The sequence below is a fragment of the Amia ocellicauda genome, chromosome 5 (genome assembly GCF_036373705.1).
Source record: "Amia ocellicauda isolate fAmiCal2 chromosome 5, fAmiCal2.hap1, whole genome shotgun sequence".
Taxonomy (NCBI): domain Eukaryota; kingdom Metazoa; phylum Chordata; class Actinopteri; order Amiiformes; family Amiidae; genus Amia; species Amia ocellicauda.
The window spans coordinates 38,640,106-38,659,753 of record NC_089854.1 but is presented as its reverse complement, the minus strand read 5'-3'; the positions used below and the strand labels follow the sequence as shown (position 1 = coordinate 38,659,753).

The 19,648-nt window shown below is 39.5% G+C and overlaps 1 protein-coding gene across 2 annotated transcripts in view; it reads left to right on the top strand.

The window, feature by feature from the left end:
* The window catches only part of plxna4 (plexin A4), a 289,182-nt gene that overhangs the window by 242,311 nt on the left and 27,223 nt on the right, over positions 1–19,648 (top strand). For both annotated transcript variants that reach the window (XM_066705129.1, XM_066705130.1), the window contains exons 23-27: positions 7,965–8,031; positions 10,360–10,506; positions 12,827–12,986; positions 14,694–14,797; positions 18,039–18,138. In XM_066705129.1, the coding sequence (XP_066561226.1) occupies positions 7,965–8,031; positions 10,360–10,506; positions 12,827–12,986; positions 14,694–14,797; positions 18,039–18,138 (578 nt within the window). The remainder of the gene's footprint in view (positions 1–7,964; positions 8,032–10,359; positions 10,507–12,826; positions 12,987–14,693; positions 14,798–18,038; positions 18,139–19,648) is intronic.

Genomic DNA, 19,648 nt, shown 5'->3' with positions numbered 1-19,648 from the left:
TAACATTACAATTATCAATATATTACTAAGTTTAGTTGCACCCTATGCCATAATTGCACAATTTTAGATCCAGGTTACATACAAAATAAGTTTGTTTTACATACTAACTCTAAAGTGATAATACATTTTCATGATGAAAACAATTCTTTGCATACCTATAATTATGAAAATAAAGAAATTGGACAAAAAAACTAAAAACTGAAAATCATGTTTTTGGGGTGTACAGTGAGGGAAAAAAGTATTTGATCCCCCGCTGATTTTGTATGTTTGCCCACTGACAAAGAAATTATCAGTCTATAATTTTAATGGTAGGTGTATTTTTAACAGTGAGAGACAGAATAACAACAAAAAAATCCCCATCCACGACCCATTTTCAATGCCCTGGCTGAGGGAAGGAGGTTCTCACTCAAGATTTGACGGTACATGGCCCCGTCCATCATCCCTTTGATGCGGTGCAGTTGTCCTGTCCCCTTAGCAGAAAAACACCCCCAAAGCATAATGTTTCCACCTCCATGTTTGACGGTGGGGATGGTGTTCTTGGGGTCATTCCTCCTCCTCCAAACACGGAGAGTTGAGTTGATGCCAAAGAGCTCGATTTTGGTCTCATCTGACCACAACACTTTCACCCAGTTCTCCTCTGAATCATTCAGATGTTCATTGGCAAACTTCAGACGGGCCTGTACATGTGCTTTCTTGAGCAGAGGGGCCTTGCGGGCGCTGCAGGATTTCAGTCCTTCACGGCGTAGTGTGTTACCAATTGTTTTCTTGGTGACTATGATCCCAACTGCCTTGAGATCATTAACAAGATCCTCCCGTGTAGTTCTGGGCTGATTCCTCACCGTTCTCATGATCATTGAAACTCCACGAGGTGAGATCTTGCATGGAGCCCCAGACCGAGGGAGACTGACAGTTATTTTGTGTTTCTTCCATTTGCGAATAATCGCACCAACTGTTGTCACCTTCTCACCAAGCTGCTTGGCGATGGTCTTGTAGCCCATTCCAGCCTTGTGTAGATCTACAACCTTGTCCCTGACATCCTTGGACAGCTCTTTGGTCTTGGCCATGGTGGAGAGTTTGGAATCTGATGGATTGATTGCTTCTGTGGACAGGTGTCTTTTATACAGGTAACGAGCTGAGATTAGGAGCTCTCCCTTTAAGAGAGTGCTCCTAATCTCAGCTCGTTACCTGTATAAAGGACACCTGGGAGCCATAAATCTTGCTGATTGATAGGGGATCACATACTTATTTCCCTCATTAACATGCAAATCAATTTATAACTTTTTTGAAATGCGTTTTTCTGGATTTTGTTGTTGTTATTCTGTCTCTCACTATTAACATACACCTACCATTAAAATTATAGACTGATCATTTCTTTGTCAGTGGGCAAACGTACAAAATCAGCAGGGGATCAAATACTTTTTTCCCTCACTGTATTTCTTCACACTGACAAGGTAAGATGTCCGACAGCAAGTTTAGGCACATTGAGGAAGTGAAATGACCAACAAAAACGCAACCTGACCAAATGGCAGTTTATTTCGACTGTTAACTTCAGGAAACAGCTTGCAACTATGGAACTGAAGCAGTTGTATGTGTATAATGCAGCAAAACCTGGATTATTATCCTCAAGTTACAATATGCAATTGAGGGTTAACCTCTGGCAATTTACCGCTTACCTTTGTACCATTTCAGGTAATTCACTGGACTTGAACTGCTTAAATTTAAATACAAACTGGAAAATGGGGGTGTTCTAAAACTTATGACCGGTAGTGTATATGATAGTGGTAAAATATATATAAATAGCAACACAATAAAAAAAAAAAAATCATTTCATTTTCTGTTCATCGTTTCATGTTCATTTAAAGAGGGTTTTCACTTTTACCTGAATATGTATTTTGAATTATGAAGATGACTTATCATAGTTTTGCTATATTATACTTTGACACATTTGTTTCAAAGCATCTAGTCCTGTTTGGGCTTTGCCTTGGAAGTTCATTGACAGACTGTTATCAGTGCATGCATGAGAACGAATCCCCAATCTCCACAAAACAGGATCTCCCAGATGATATTTTCATTCATCTTTTTTTGCAGGCTTTTTGCAGGTCATCTTTATTTTTCCCCTTCCCCCCACCAAGCCCCTTCCCCCTTCTACAGCTTGCAACATAATGGCACACTAAATTGCTTCTTATTACTCTGTCTTCTGAAGGTTGAAATTTGCATAGACTCAATAGACATGGTAATGCAACGTGGCACCTCCTAGACAACTGATGAGGAGCATATTCCATTCATTAGAAGTGATTTAATGACATCTTAGATTAAAGTGATTATTAGGGGTTGGTATAGTAGGATTAATCACTCAGGTTTTACAGTCTCATTTTGAATGGTAAACAAGGACCAGAGTGACACAGCTTGTTGTGGAAGAGAAAGCTATCAGATGAAGATTGCATGGGAGAAGGCAGCAGCTACTGCTGAGCTCATTGTTGGGAATAGGGTGAGAGCTGGGAACAGTGGAGGTGAAGAGGTATTAGGATTTGCCCTCAATGTGTTGTTTGAGTGCACTTGCAAATGACATTTTGGTAAAACGTTAAAAAAAAAAAAAATGAATAGTTGATATCACTAATTGTTAAAACAAATTGCCATAATTTCAGCAACATTATCTGTAAACTCCAAGCAAACATGCATACATTTAAACAAATATATGATATTGACCAATATTAATTATGTATTAATTAGTAAAGGCAACTTAGTTTAGGCAAGAAACATTTTCAAAGCCTTACAAAGTGCTGTCATACAATCAGTACAAATACAGGTATGATAATGGTAAGAGCTCTTTATTTCTGCATATTAGGGTCCACAGAACCAGGATCGCAGTTCATACACTTAATTTATAGCCCAGGAACATAATCACTGTTCCAAGCCATGGACCCTCATGACATGTAGACCTTGTTTTGAAAGGAGTGCACTCTGCTTGTCTTCTCTTCCGACAATGATCTCCAAATAGATTAAACATTAACGTCTTAAATTATTAAGTATCCTTCATGTAATGATACATTTTGTATTGTTTAATATGTAAGAATTCTAGACAAAAAAAAGCACTTTTGAAACAGAATTAAAGAGCTGAATTCAGCATTTGAAATATGAATAATCCAAAATGAGGTCTGCTGGAAATTAACATGAAAAGCTGACAGCCTTTTGTTCCAAAACGATATAGTCTTCTTACAAAAGCTGCGTTCGCTGACCCCCAGGTCACACAAGATATTAGATGCGTGAGTCATAGCTGAGAGAGAGCTCAGTAATCTTGTATAGAGCTCCATCTTTTATTGCAGCTAGAGTGCTCTATAGTTGTTGTGAGAGCTGAATGTCACAGTGGTACCATCAAACGTTCAGAGCTGAAAGAAGGGAAGCAAGTTCAGTCACGATTACAGTAAAACAAAAAAGAAAAAAGAGAGCTATGACCATAAGAAACATGTAGTTTAGAAATGAGCTCTAATATCATTAATGAAGATCAGAAAATGGAGCTGACGGACGAATTGCAGTAGGGCTGTGGGTCTCAGTGACTGGGCCCGTGTGAAACATGACATTGGATCCCATGTAGGGGAGTTTCGCTGAGTGTTTTTAAAGGAAATGGTGTGGGTGTGCACACTGCTGTCATTCTACTTCTCTGATGATGGAGAAGTTGTTGTTCGATCTGAACCTACCGATGGCCGTCCTAGTTTGATGGAGAGTTCCTCCTGGATTTGCCTGATGAGGATATACACTCACCTAAAGGATTATTAGGAACACCTGTTCAATTTCTCATTAATGCAATTATCTAACCAACCAATCACATGGCAGTTGCTTCAATGCATTTATGGGTGTGGTCCTGGTCAAGACAATCTCCTGAACTCCAAACTGAATGTCTGAATGGGAAAGAAAGGTGATTTAAGCAATTTTGAGCGTGGCATGGTTGTTGGTGCCAGACGGGCCGGTCTGAGTATTTCACAATCTGCTCAGTTACTGGGATTTTCACGCACAACCATTTCTAGGGTTTACAAAGAATGGTGTGAAAAGGGAAAAACATCCAGTATGCGGCAGTCCTGTGGGCGAAAATGCCTTGTTGATGCTAGAGGTCAGAGGAGAATGGGCTGACTGATTCAAGCTGATAGAAGAGCAACTTTGACTGAAATAAGCACTCGTTACAACCGAGGTATGCAGCAAAGCATTTGTGAAGCCACAACACGTACAACCTTGAGGCGGATGGGCTACAACAGCAGAAGACCCCACCGGGTACCACTCATCTCCACTACAAATAGGAAAAAGAGGCTACAATTTGCACAAGCTCACCAAAATTGGACAGTTGAAGACTGGAAAAATGTTGCCTGGTCTGATGAGTCTCGATTTCTGTTGAGACATTCAGATGGTAGAGTCAGAATTTGGCGTAAACAGAATGAGAACATGGATCCATCATGCCTTGTTACCACTGTGCAGGCTGGTGGTGGTGGTGTAATGGTGTGGGGGATGTTTTCTTGGCACACTTTAGGCCCCTTAGTGCCAATTGGGCATCGTTTAAATGCCACGGCCTACCTGAGCATTGTTTCTGACCATGTCCATCCCTTTATGACCACCATGTACCCATCCTCTGATGGCTACTTCCAGCAGGATAATGCACCATGTCACAAAGGTCGAATCATTTCAAATTGGTTTCTTGAACATGACAATGAGTTCACTGTACTAAACTGGCCCCCACAGTCACCAGATCTCAACCCAATAGAGCATCTTTGGGATGTGGTGGAACGGGAGCTTCGTGCCCTGGATGTGCATCCCACAAATGTCCATCAACTGCAAGATGCTATCCTATCAATATGGGCCAACATTTCTAAAGAATGCTTTCAGCACCTTGTTGAATCAATGCCACGTAGAATTAAGGCAGTTCTGAAGGCGAAAGGGGGTCAAACACAGTATTAGTATGGTGTTCCTAATAATCCTTTAGGTGAGTGTACATTGCTGTTGAAAACAGACTCCTACCCTGCATATGGTGGAAACAAACTAAAAACACAAGCTGTGTAGCACTGCGGCATGCTTCTTGTCCTAAGTGCCACTAGCGGTCTAGTGATGAGTGAGGGGAGGAAGAACCAACCAAAACAAAAAAAGTATACACATGAAAACAACAGCCATTAAATACACCCTTTAGAATGTATGCAATTTTGCAGCCAATGAGTTTGTTCAGCATGGGATTGGCAAGCATGTAGTGAGTGACAGGGGCACGTGCAGATGGCAGTGTGTGTCTGCTGGAGGTTAGAGATTTGCATGTGCAACTGAAATGGATGTTCCCTGCCGGGCAGCAATGAAGCAGAACCCTCTGATATTATGACTGAACACGAATTCCCCGTTGTGGCACCGAGGTCCTGAATTTGAATGAAGTTGGTTGCTCAGTGTGCTGAATGCCAGACCAACCCAGCATGAATTTTAACCTGTTTATTTGAAGCCCATGGGTAACAATTTAGTCACAGGGTAACATACAGTGTGCCTGGCAAGCTCTTTACCCCTTCCAAAAAAAAATGCAAAGCTGGCTAACAAATCAATAAAAGTATTTTTTTTTCATGCATGAATATATTATTATTTAGATTTTTTTGTAAAACAAATCAATAGTCCAAAGAAGCTGGGTGTTTTGGCGATTTGCTCTCAGTCTTGCTCTTCCATTCCAGGTTCTAAGACACACATGTCCATAGAGACTCATCTGGTCCAGTTCCATTAGCACTGCAAAACACAACCCAGCTAACCATTTCTGCCTGAACCATCTGTCACAATCGTGTATTAAACCACTACCCACAGTTTGCCTTCTTTTCCCGCAAAACAAAATACATGGATAAACATTTGAAAGTAGATGTGGCCCTTTTATAGTACCAGTCACTGTTTAGAAATGGGTGTAACATCAGCTTTAAAGGGATCAAGGTGAATGTTTGATAAGATTGGAAAAGAAAAGTAAACCCATTTCCAACTTTGTACTTAAAGAAAATATATATTCATACATACACACATATTTAGTTCTTTATTATTCTGAAAGAGATAGCAGCCTGCTGCATTGTACGGTTCTGCTGCAGATACCACAAAAAATACAATTGTAATGTGGTAATTCAATCCACTGATCAAAAAGGATTAGTTTTTTTTTGTGGAAAACTGCTGAGCGGTGCCAGATACTCAGCAATTAGGGTATCGAGCTTCACAGTGACAGAGGAAGGCACACATCTCTAAAAGATGTTCTACCGCAAATATAAATATGACAAGACTTTTAGCAGTGGGAACTGACTTCAGTGTGTTGAGGGCAAAACAACTGGGGCAGTGCGTGTGTACCTGTCAGGTTCACACTAAACCCCTTAATCAGAGTGGAATAACTCCAGAATAAGGAACAGCTTCATTTTGTTATTCATGTATTGGTTTATTCTTAACACTTGTGGACTAAACCCTGCTACCCCTGTTAAACTCCCTTGGTGACTGGATTGTCCTCATTCACACAGACATTGCATTATCTTACTATGACTTATTATACTAAATAATAAATAATAAAGAATCCATGAGAAAGCATAAAATATTATTAATATTTAACAGTGAAACTCGGCTTTAAGTAAAGCATTCTCTGCAATGTGTCAATTACTTAAATTATTTTGAAAGTGGTGAAAATGTTTAAGGCAAAGTACTTTATGAAGTGTGGAGAACCTAATCCTGGTCTCAGTCTGACTTTGAGGAGTCATGGGGCATATTTTGTTGGAGTAAATGGTAATTTAATCAGGAGGAACTAAGTACCAAGTTTCTTGATCCTGAAATGTGGAGCAAGAATAGCATTCATTCCTTCCTCCTCCAGAGTAGCTGCCAATGGGCATCTTTAGATTAAATCGTCTGATGCTAAAGTCCTTTATCTTCTCCCTTTAGGCGCAGTTTAAATGAGGATGAGCAGAAGTGCATACAGCCTTTACCAAATGTATAATTACAATGGTTTGGAGAAGCCTTGTAAAAGTTTAATTGTAGAATTTGGTGGTGGGGGGAGCTAGTTAGTGTGCCTTTATTTTTTTGAATGTTACAATAACTATTTAAAACATCACTGATTCACAGCAATGCAGCCATATATTACACAAGGTGTATTTGAAAGGAAGGTTAAAATGGATGGCTTTAACCTCCAGCTTCACTGGTCAGAAATTAGATAGAATAAAACTCTTGGCATGGTGCGAGTAGATGCTAATCCGATCCAGGTGTGATGCCAATGCACCTTGGATGCCAGCTCACTGGCTTAGAACTTCTTGTACCATCTCCCATTACAGGATTGCTTACTGAGAGCAAGGACTTTAAATGAATGTCTGCAGATGGCAATCTGGGTGCAGTCTATCACCCCAAGCACATTGGAAAGACTATGTATTGGAGTGATTCTAAAATATTTATGGTCATTATGGTAATTTGCTCTAGTGACTTATCAGCAATGTTTTGTTTTTTAAGACAAGCATTACAATGTTAAGCATATGAGTTTAATTCTGTACCTGCAGTTAAAAACAATATGTATGTAAATTTCGATACAGAATCAGCGTTTGTCATCTCTGTCAAAATCAATTTAGGCTTGTTCATCAGTGACAGCGGAAAAATATGTACACATTCAGCACAGAGTCCAATTGTTTGTGAATTGTAGTAGATAGATCGAGCTCCTTTCCTTTCGAATTACAGCGATCATGCCATTGTCTTGCATAAGTGAATAATGAACAGATTGTTTTATCAGAGCAACAGGTGGAAAGGGCAGCATTTTTAATTACATCAATACAGATGGATCTTGTAGAGTTTAATTTCATATCTGCATTGTCTGTATTAATACCACCAATGATATGCTTTGAGAATTTCTAATAAAGGTGCTACAGTAGCAGACTCAGATCTGGTGAGTGCCTTGTGTTACCTCTCACTACATTCACCAGTCTAATGTCTTCCTGTTTTGTTCCATCTGTTTATTCCAGGACTGAATCTGTTGCAGAGAAAATGTTAACCAACTGGTTCACGTTCCTGTTGTACAAGTTCTTAAAGGTAACCTGTTTAAAATTACTTTTTATTTTCTCTTATGTTCTTCCCACTGCCCTTAAAATTATGGCCAGTAGGTGTCTGATTGAATAAAATGGTATGTAGATACTCTGATCTACCAATTGATGATGTTGATGATGATGATGATGATGATGATGAACCATTTGTTCTAAGATAATGATGGTGCTGGATCTAATCTTCTGGTCTTTGCTTCATGATCCTCTTGTTTTTGTCTGGTTGGCCACAACTCTGTTTGTCTGAGGCACTGTTTGCAGCCCTGCTTGTCACTGCGTGATGTTTGTGTGTGAACAGCTGCCTTGAGGCAAAAAAAAAGGTTTATTTTTCTTTTTTTCTCTTTTCAAGTTGGCTTCTTTAAATACTGCATCTACTGAGAATGCCCATTTACTGGCCACTTCCTAAAAAAAGGCACATTTAGCATAAAATAACTGCTGAGTCTCAACTAAACAATGCCTAACTAAACATAAACATTTATCTGAACACAGAAATATAAATCTTTGTGCCCTTTGTTTGCCAAAAGCGCATGGTAATTTAGACTCATTTGTATAAATACTCTCATCTTCCTTTGGAGCATACTTTGGTAAAATGAGACTCCCACGCATTTCTAGCCTCGGAGAACAAGATATATCGATTTATAAGGCTAGGTCTTTGCCTAAGAATCTTTGGCAGTTGGGCTTCAGCGTGTAGACAGAACTTCCGCACTCTGAGTCTCTGGCTGCAAAGGGAAAGCCCAGCTTCCTTCAAATGACCTGACCCAGGGCAAGCATCATTGTGCCATGTCCTTCAGATGCACTAATTACCTGTAAGGCTGGTTAAATTGGTTTTGCGCTCCACTTTTGTACCTGCAGATTCCCCGTCTTTCAGAAAGCGCTAAATCTTCTAAAAGTGTAAGAACAATAAAGGACACTCCACTCTCCTGCCTCCATAATAGCCCTCTTTTCCACTCAGTTGCTTTTCCCGCTTGCCACAGTCCAAAAGCCAGCCTGATAAGAGTGAATAGACAGGCACAAAGAAGCAATATGCAGCTTGGAGATAAGCTAATTAAGCAGCCGACAGGTGTAGGAGCTGAGTAAAGGCCACATTTCTTCAGATTATTGACTTGTTTTTCTTTAAGGTTTTAAACCAAGGGAAAAGCGGCCCTCTGCAGGTTTTGAAATCAGCCGCAGTGAAGGATCTGATCTGATATTTTAGCTTCTGTTTGAGAGGTTTGCCAACACACACTATGTGCTTGAGGGGTCTGGTCATTGCCCATCATTTTAACAAGGATCTTGAGTCTGAGACTGCATTTTTCGAATTCTCCTCTGGAAAGGGTTGATGTTCAGCCGGTGGAAATATTAACACAGTCTTTTGGGCAGGTGTGCATGTGACAAAAGTGCATGGATAACAAAAAGGATCTTAACAAACAAATAAATAATCACATACTTTGTAACTGTATGGGGGGGAGACTTGTTTTTCATAATACATTTCAGATCTTTTGTCTTTCATTATATCAACATGATACATCTAATCCAAATAATTGTATTAAGAGCACAAACCGAGTGTAAGTGAACACCGAGTCTAGTGCCTGGCTTTGGCGTCAAGTAATTCATTTTCAGTCCAGTAGTTTCAATTGTGTTACCCCCTATTTCATACATAGTTTCCTCTATAGATTTCAAGTTCACAATTATATTTTCACCTTGACCATTAAAAAAAGAATGTTTTTCTGCATTAATCACAGTGTGGGAGTAAAACAATGACAATTGAGAGATGCATAGGAAATTGTAGAGATGAGATGACTTTCTGTTTCTGTGTCTGAACTGGCCTAATGCTGTATGCTTTTTCCAACTCCTGGGACCTGTGGAAATTTGGAAAGCTCTGTTGTAAATCTTATGAGAAGTGGGTAGGGGGCAGTTTCGGGAATGGCTCCCAATGAGCTGGAAAACAGGGAATTAATGTCTAAATTATATACAATTTTCCCGGATTATTCCTGCAAAATTGATATTGTGTTAAGGTGTCCGTGAGGGCTTGGATTTCATTCCAAAGGGTTCTGCATTCAGATTTGCATGATCGCTTGCACAAATCTAGGTCTACCTTGAGAAAGTCAAAGATAATCAGAGGCTGTGATATTGTTCCATGGTAAAATATTGAACATTATTATTACTAGTAGTAGTAACCGTAGTAGTGGTCGTATTTGTGCATTGATGTTGAGGACACCTCACATCACAAAACAAATGTATAACTTTGACACAGACCAGTGTGCTGTTTCATTGTTGTTGTGATTGTTCTGAAGGACAATTGGCTGTTGGTTTGTAACTGAAATATTTTCTCATTGTGCAGGAATGTGCAGGAGAGCCTCTGTTCTCTCTGTTCTGTGCCATCAAGCAGCAGATGGAGAAAGGACCCATTGACTCTATCACTGGTGAAGCTCGCTATTCACTCAGTGAAGACAAGCTCATCAGACAGCAAATAGACTACAAGACACTGGTAAGTTCAGAGGTCTGGGCACCAACAAGATACCTCACTGAATGATTTCATGCCTCACAGGAAATGGGCATTGCGCGCTGTTAAATGTGTGCTGTTGATCCGGTGACTTCTGAACTATTTTCTGTTTCAAGCCGCAGTCAACAGATATTTGTAGACTGATGAGCATAAAACACCCATTAATGTGTCTATGCGCAAAATAAATGTGCACTTAGGGGAAAAAACTGCTTTTCCATTTGTCATCTTTTTTAATTATCTAAATAACAGCCTTCAAACTAAACATGCTTTTAAACAAACACAAGTTTTGCTGTATTTTTTTATAAGCTTAGGCTGTTTAATTAAACATGAATCTGTGAACTGGTTTGCTAACTGATTTACAACTGACAACAATTACATCTTCTTCCAAATATATATATATTATTTTGATAGCAGAATAACACCAAGGCCATTGTACAAAAGCAAATACAAAACATTGATTTAAAAATCACATCGGAACGAGGAATGATCATTTTTAACAGTAATTAATTACTGCTTTATACAGAAACCATTAATCATAGTAATTTGCTTTTTAAAATCTATGGAACATGTAATTTGTGTATACTTCACACTGCACACTTGGTATATTAAACAAAATGCAATGCTTTGTGCTATACTGAATCAAGATTAAGGTAATCTATAAATAAAGAACATACAGAGCATCGCTGGCACCATCTGTAGTGTGGAAACATGTGAAACTTTAATTAACTTTTACTGTTTAAGAAACACAACCACAACAGAAATCATGTTATTAGCTTTTTATCACCTCTGTATGTGGATGGCACTGCCACACCCCAGACACAGCCTCCTTCTGATTATTATATAATTGCTGGTTTGCTCCTGGCTGCTGTTAAACAGCTGGGTGATAACCACTGAATTGAACTGATAAGGTCTACACTGTTTTTTTTGGGTTTTTTTTTCTCCCCATAGTGTGTTCTCATGTAGTGCGTCTCCTCTATGATGATGATGCTGTAACCTCATTTCTTTTATGACAATTTAATTATCACCTTAGTGGATAATTCATTCTAATAACTGCCCGGTGCTATATTTGCCTTAGGAGGCAGCTTGCTGGAATGGCTGCTATTAGATTGGTGGCAGGGAGACTGTCAGAGCAGCCACTCCACAGATTCATGAACACTTTACTGGTCTCATTCGAATAAACATTTTATCGTTCTATTGTCCTTTCTGCGTATTCAGGGCCATTCAAATAAACGAGCATCGTCGAACTCCGAACTCTGTGGATGTCAGAGTTGTTCAGTGAAGAAGCTGAAGAGTATTAAAAATGCATTACACAAATGTCTGCCTTCTGTTTATTGTAACGCTTAATTCATCACGCAGTCTGTATTAGACATTTACCATAGGGTTTTATGTTTTCAGTTCGTAACTGGTGACTCAGAATGTTCAGTATGTGTAAGGTTTTTAGTAAACGAGTGGCCGTTAGATTTTATTTTCTGATCTGATCTTGGTCAAATCAAAAACAAAAAACAAGCAAAAAACTACATGTATACTGTTTTGAAAGAAGATCCAGGATGAGTTTCACATTGTGCCATAGTGTCCCCTACTGGCTAGAGAAATCAATCCACAACTGTGTAACTGTGATGCTGCCCCTCAGGGGTTCAGTGTGGCAGCGGGACATTTGGGCTTGACAAAGTGAATCTGCTAGACTCAGTTTCCCAGTGCTGATATCACACAAGAAGACTTTTCTTTGTGTTGAAGTGTGTTGAAAGTATTCCACATTTAAATGTATCTTCCATTGACCAGTATGATCTTATCATAGGATTCCAGATGATGTGACACATACAGACGCTGAGCTTTAAATCAGTATAATATCACTGCTTTTTTTGTTGTTGTTGTTGTTGCTTTTTTTCTTTATGATTTGTGGATAAAATGACTAGTGACAGATCAGTGGATGTCACCGGGTATAACGCACACTTCAAGCGGATACAAGTAAACCTGGCTGTCCAGAAAAGCATACGAGGGGAACAGCAACAGCCATTGCTTCCCCCTAGACAAAGAGTGGCATGTGCTGATTTTTCACTTGTGTATTCCAAACAGGGATTGCATAGTGAATCCTGTGCAGCCCTGTAGCAGGCCTCTACAGCAATGCTTTCCATCAGTAATGTTTGTTTTTTGTGGTTCCTGCTAAATCTCTAGTCATGGTCGTTGCATTGGCTTTGGAGGGTGGTAGTACATGGGGTCTGAAGTTATTTACTCTCAGGCTTCAGTGCGTGCCTCTGTTTTGTGTTCCTTACCATGGCCCTCAGGTAACATCACGGTTCCCTTTCAGATTGTGAACTGCGTGAACCCAGACAATGAGAAGAGCCCTGAGATCCCAGTAAAGGCCCTGAACTGTGACACCATTTCCCAAGTGAAGGAGAAGATCCTCGATTCGATATACAAGAATGTGCCGTATTCCCACAGACAGAACGCATCAGACATGGATCTAGGTAAAATATTGAAAAAGTTGTGACTGATTAATTATCACGTTATTCTGTTTGTTTTTGTTATTCTGATTATTTCTGTTGTGTGCAGCTAATTTGATCTAAATTGAGTGATTTTTTTTTAATGACATTTTAATCCATTTCTCATCTGGACTGTGCTAAACCATTCTATCAAATATTGGTTTTAAACAGTATCTGGAGTGCCATAGAAGAGATTTGTGTGACTACCAATGGAAAGAAGAATTTAAAAAAGATCATTGGGGAATAGGGAAATTGATATACACAAAAGGTGACCTTCGCAGAATACCACGTTCAGGAAACCTGTAAAAACTCAACGGGGGGGAGAAACGTTGTATTCACCCATGGCTGCCAAGACTCCACAAGCTGAGCAGTGATTTCTGTACATGTGACTGCACAACACAATAAAAGGCTCAGAGAATTTGAAGCAGTAATGAAAGAACTTATGTAGCAAAGTCTGCAATGTTTTTAAGTTCTTCACCAGGCGTACCATTTGGTAATCCAGTTGTGGAGAATTTGCAGCATGTTAGGAGTGCGGCAGCATCCCAAGGTCATTAAATCGGTGCATTGAAGAGATCTGTTTTTCCTCCTGTTGTCGGCAATAGGGTCATTTCTTTTTAGTTTTTTAGATTAATCCAACACCAGCACGTTTGTTATAGTATAGTGTTTTTAATAATAACATATTTATAGCTTCAAATGGAACTCTGAAAGGGTGTCCACAGGGAATGTCTTATAGATAAATGAAGAAATAGTTTTAGCCGTTTGACAGTTGCATTTATAAAATAGTTTTATAGGCTCCTGGCAATGTGTTGTTTTATTATTGAGAATTGGTTTCTCTGGGATAATGTCTGCAGTGCAGCCCTAAAGGTTTTAAGGCTTTGTGTGGAATAAGACCAAATAAACAATAAAATACTTTAGTCTATGAGCAGGATCTTTGCATTCAATAAGTGGCGCTCCAGTCTCCAGAGTTCAAATTCAATACTGGTCCAGATTGCAAGGGCAGATAAGGATAATGGGATTTTACCAACTTCTATCTTCCAGGCAGGCAGGGAACAAATTGGATTGGAGTGTTTCTGTCCTTTGTTTTTATTCTTTAGTGAAATCTCCGAGGTGTGATGAGAGAGGACAGTAGGTGAGGGTATAGCCAGTGATTTCCACTTTCGGATCGCACCTCGAATACTCAGGGTCACCTTTCCACAAGGGATTCAGTCATTGTTATCTCTTCCCCATCTCACCCGGTCAAACCCTCCCGATAATATAGATTAGGTCCTACTGGTGATTTAAGAGCAAATCTGCATGTTTAGATTAGTTTATGTTAAAATCTGTACATTATGTATGGAATGTCACTTTATTTTTTCTAATATTAGATTTACATTTTAAGTCCTCTTTAAATGTTCTTCAGAAGATTATTCATATTAATTAAACCAGCACTTTGATGGGGAAAAGCGCACATACACACTTTATGCAGTAGAAATCCACAACATACCTTTAGAAAATACCAATACCATTGTGCTGCAGTTTAGGATAATGCAGCTGGCTAAAATGGATCGTCCAGGGCACAGGGGAAGTGCTTGGTTTTCTGTATTTAATAAAGTCCCATCGATCTGCAGGACTTCAGCAAAAACACAGCCGGTGATTTATTTCCCTGCCCTGCTCAATCTGCACTGCTCCACAGTTTAAATGTTTTCCCTACAGAGTGGCGCCAAGGGAGAGGAGCACGAGTTATCCTGCAAGACGAAGACGTAACTACCAAGATTGAGAACGACTGGAAGAGGCTAAATATGCTCGCACACTATCAGGTGAGTGCAGCTGTGAGGACTCCAGTTAGGCCATGAGTACAGCACACCTTTTATACCTTTCCTGCTCGATAGATTGCCTAATGTTAGAAACTCTGGCTTGCCAGTGCTGGAGTGTTGATGTATTCCAGAATAGTTGTGGTGTTGTTTTTTTGTTGTTTTTTTGAATATTCTGTAATGAATTCCTCCTTTTCTCAGCCCTAATTGAAAAGACGTAGGGGGAGGTGCGTCTTTGGAAAGATGCTGTATATCATATTAATTCAGAGAATTAATAACTCAGGAATGAAGTGCACAGGAGAATTAATATTTCTGTTCATGCCAGTTTCTATATGTGTTAATCATTTCATAGGGAAAGATAAAAAAAAATATATATATATATATATATATATATATATATATATATATATATATATATATATATATTAATATTAGGTATAGGCCAACGTGTTTATTTATTTGAATTGAATGTGAAATTTATTAAGTTATCTTTAAAATCATTAAAGCTATGTTAATTCAAAAAAGGGTGAGAATTCTTAGAACTGGGCTTTCCAGTCCAGTCAAGGCATATTCCACTTGCTGAGATAATCTGCCAGATTTAGACAAACAGAATTTCATGCACACTTGTCTTTCACCTTTGGGGAGCAAGGTTATATTTAAATTAAATATCAATCTGTATTTTTTTTTCTAATTAAGCAGAACAATAATACCCCCTTCAGACACAGTTAGCATGCCTGAGAGAGACAATGTTCAAACTTGTGTTCCTACCAATGACACTCATAGCTGTTTATAGAAACAAGAGTGCAGGTATAAGTGTGATGCCAGCAGCTTTGAAGTACAAACCTCTGTGGCCGTTAAATTAAAGCAATATCCCTGCATTGCTGTTCATTTTGTTGATGAACTGGGTACACATCCAGCACATATGGAGTGCATGAGTGATCTGTAATTTCACAGGCTGCCCTGTAGAGCACTCAATATAACTGAACATCATAGTCCCATCCTTCATAAGTTCCTGACAAAGGCTGATGGACATTTGTATAAGCTAGAAATCCAGCATGATCCCAATATCTCCTGCCGGGTCTCGCTCACTGCTTTATTGTGCCCTCCAAAGCCTTGCCTCATAACCCGGTAACATTTTAATAGATTTCCGCAGCCACACAGCTTCCAGAGCCATTCACAGTAGGGAAATTAATGATAGGAAACAGTAAGTTAACAGGACAGAGGAAGGACTAGATAAACAAAGTAAATTAAGGGCAGAGAAATGACCAAAAACATAAGAGGCCAAACATGCTGGCAGGCTGTCAGACGTGAAGATAAGACTGGCTTGTCATTCAGCTGCCAATCAGCCACCAGGCTTGTCTCCCCACATACTGTCAGCGTTGTCCCTCCTGAAAACACGTCCAATCAGACCCTGATAAAAATCTTCTGCTGTTCATTAACGTGCAAATAATTCGGCAGATAAGCTGTTGCCCTCTAAATGAGAGGTTTGACTGGGGGTCCACGCCGGTGCCAAATTAAATGTCATGCTGTTGACTGTCAGTGTGGAGGAGGGAAGGAAAAACGGATTAGAAGTTGATTGGAATCGGAGATGAGATAATGAAGACAGAAGTTAATTCTTTTCAGCCAGGGAGGGCGAGTTATCCTTGACAAAAAGCTATCAACAACTCAAAGGCTGTTAGTGCTTTTGAGCAAGGTTGCAAGCTGATGGATTCTGAGAGCTTTCCTTTTGCCATTGTACTTTTTAGATGTTTCACTGTGAACACTATGCAGTGTTGCATGTATACAAAATAACACAAAATGCCCACAAAACAGAAACTACTCTTGTTCATGTGTTTGTAGATTGATATTGTATAAGAGAGCTTTTTTAATAATGCAAAACGGGCATCCCAGAAAACTCAATGTGAGATAATAGGTTTATGCATCCAGGATCTTTATTTAAATGTAATGGATTTGTGCACAGATGTGTCAAACACATCCTCAGTTGAAGGATGTTGTTTTTGTCTCTGTGTATTCCTGTGCCATTATCTAAAACGTGTCATGCAAACATCATTCACATTGTTATGCAGATTGCATGACCCACTCAAGAAAGTAATTTAAGTTTAAGAAAAGATAGTCTGCCAAACCTAATCAAACCTTTGAGCATCAAGGCCCTTTGAGTTACTGTCACTAGCTCATAACTTGTAAATTAAATGTTTAATTTTCTGCTGGGGACTATTATACTGTAGCCCAGGGCAGCATGCTGACTTCTGCTGCATCAGAGTGTGCGTCTTCACCACATAATGCCAGAGCCACCAGATATTGAATTAAATATGTCCTTGTCCGTTTCATTTGAGCTTTGCATCCCACCCCCCCGACAATTCTCCTCCAGTTTTAGCTCCAGTGTTTTTCTGCATGGGGGCAATCTCTGCCTCCCTGAATGCAGCACACCTATCTCTGGGATCAGTTCAATTAACTTCATAGCTGGAGGGGAACTTTGAGGCAAATGAGAAGCTTATGCAAAACCAGCGGAGTTGATGTGGGGATCCATTTGTTTGTGAAACAAAACCATCAGTCTATTTACTGAATTCATTTTGCTCCATTAGTTGCCTGCACTTTCCATTTATGTTTGCACTTCCCAACGGTGGCAATATTTAATTGAATTGGAAACTTCTGCCAATTTATTTTTCAACATGCGATGCGTCTTTTCATTTGGATTAGTTAATTTCCAGAAATGGACATTACTGCACTTGCAGTGTCTGCACCGTGTTTACCAATCATGTTACCTTATTTGGATTGTTGATGGCTTATAGCTGTGTGCTTGAGTTTGTGTGATGTCAAGCTGTTTATTGGACAGAGTGCACTATGTTTTGCTTTGCTGTATTCTTGATTGCTGAGTATGTCTTTTTATTATTTTTTTCTTGGCAGAGGTACAAACCCTCCTTACCTTGAGAAATAATAGACAGATCACAGCATGTTTTTGAAATAGGCATTCTGTCAGCAGCAGTAGGTAAACACACTAAACCTCTGTAAAAGGTGTCAAAGCAAAGCAGTAGTAGTAGTATCAATGTTTGGACAATATTGATGGTTAAATATTGTTCTAGTTAATTTGATTAATTAAAACATGATTTAACGTTATTTAAATGTTATTGGTTCATATGTATTATGGTTGATGTTATGGACTTCATCACAAGACAAGTAAAGTGAATTATATCCCTGTCACGTTTCAGGTGGTTCATATTGCTCACTGTTTTCATCCTTGTATTTACAGGTGCCAGATAACTCTGTGGTCGCCCTTGTTCCCAAGCAAGTAACAGCCTATAATTCAGTTAACAACTCCACCGTGTCCAGGACCTCAGCCAGTAAATACGGTACTATTGTATTTTCCTTTTTAGTTGCCTCAATGCTTTGTTCCAGGGTGTTTCTGCCTGTGTCTCCTGCGCAGCCGGTAAGACAGGAGCTGCAAGCAGCATTATTACAAAGGATTCTCAAGACAACACCAGATTTACAACTGTAGGGCAATGTTGTCCTTCAGAAACAAACGTGGGGAGTGAAAGGGCAGATGCCAGGCAGCAAATGAGAGCAGGAACAGAAGCAACAGTCACCGTGCAGGGAGAGATATGGTCACTGCCTCTGCCAGCAGCCTTCACAATTCCAATTGGCCGGTGCCAGAGTTTCCTCATAACTCCAGCCATACAGCTGTCTCACCAGCTCTGCTGAGCTCCTAGCACTGCCACTTCTGCAGGACAATGAGCTTGTTTTTGTAAGAAAGTATACACAAAAATAAAAATAAGAAATCAACAAAAATCTATTAATAAAAACTTGCCCAAGGTTAAAATGGGATGCAGGTCTCTATTTGGTTCAGTGTCCCCAGAAGTCAAATCAAATAGGAAAAATAAGGACATTGACAGATGATTTAAGTGGAGCTCGCATTCTTGCACTGCAGTAAGGAACTTTAAACCTTTCTTTAACTATTTAGAACAAATACCATCAAAGGAGGAGAGGCAATCTCTGTGAAATTCCTTTGAACCCGAAAAATCTCAAATCTTACAAATAGTGAAATATATAATCATTTGTGTTGGTGTCCTCCACCTCTTCAATTAGATGAACACTCTCGGCCTCTTCATCTGGGTGTGCATGTCTCAATTATAATAAAGACCGCCTGATAAAGGCAGATACTGCAGATTCAAATCATCAATGTCTGTCAGGATGCACCACGAGCGATACTGTTAAAAAAGGAATAAAGAACTTGATGTTAACTGATACACACAGTTTAGAAAGCAAAAACATATGTAGTATAGACCCCAAGATAAAAATGCTTGGGGTTACCAGCTCATCTTCAGTATTAAACCTAATTAGTATGCCCACTGCATTGTTGGTCTTCATCCCCGTGGCCTTGCGAATCAGACCCACTTCAGAAGCAGTAATACATACAGCACCTGAGATACTAATTAGGTGTGACTATATCAAATGTACTCCTCTGGCTTACAGCCCTTTTCCTTTGTGATATTAGCACTGAGGTGGGAATAGTTAGCGTCAGCGCGAGCATTTTTAATTAAAAACATTCCATACCAGCGTTACCTCATTCCTAACTGTGGCCTAACGCTAATCCGAAATGAGTTGTGTTTTACATATGACATTGAGATTTCAGTGTATTTGATTCTTCAGTTACAGCGCTCGCCTCGGCAACGTTGCAGAGCTACGCAGCGAGAATGCAAAGTGCCGTGGAGCCGGAAACCTACCTGACTCTCCCCCAACCTTGTCTCTTCATTAAAACCTCCCTAACGTCAAATCCGTTTCATTTATGGAGATATAGTAATTTGTCTGGGGTATTCTGATTTTTGAAGACGATTCCTCTCAGTGCAAAGCATTTTTTTGCTT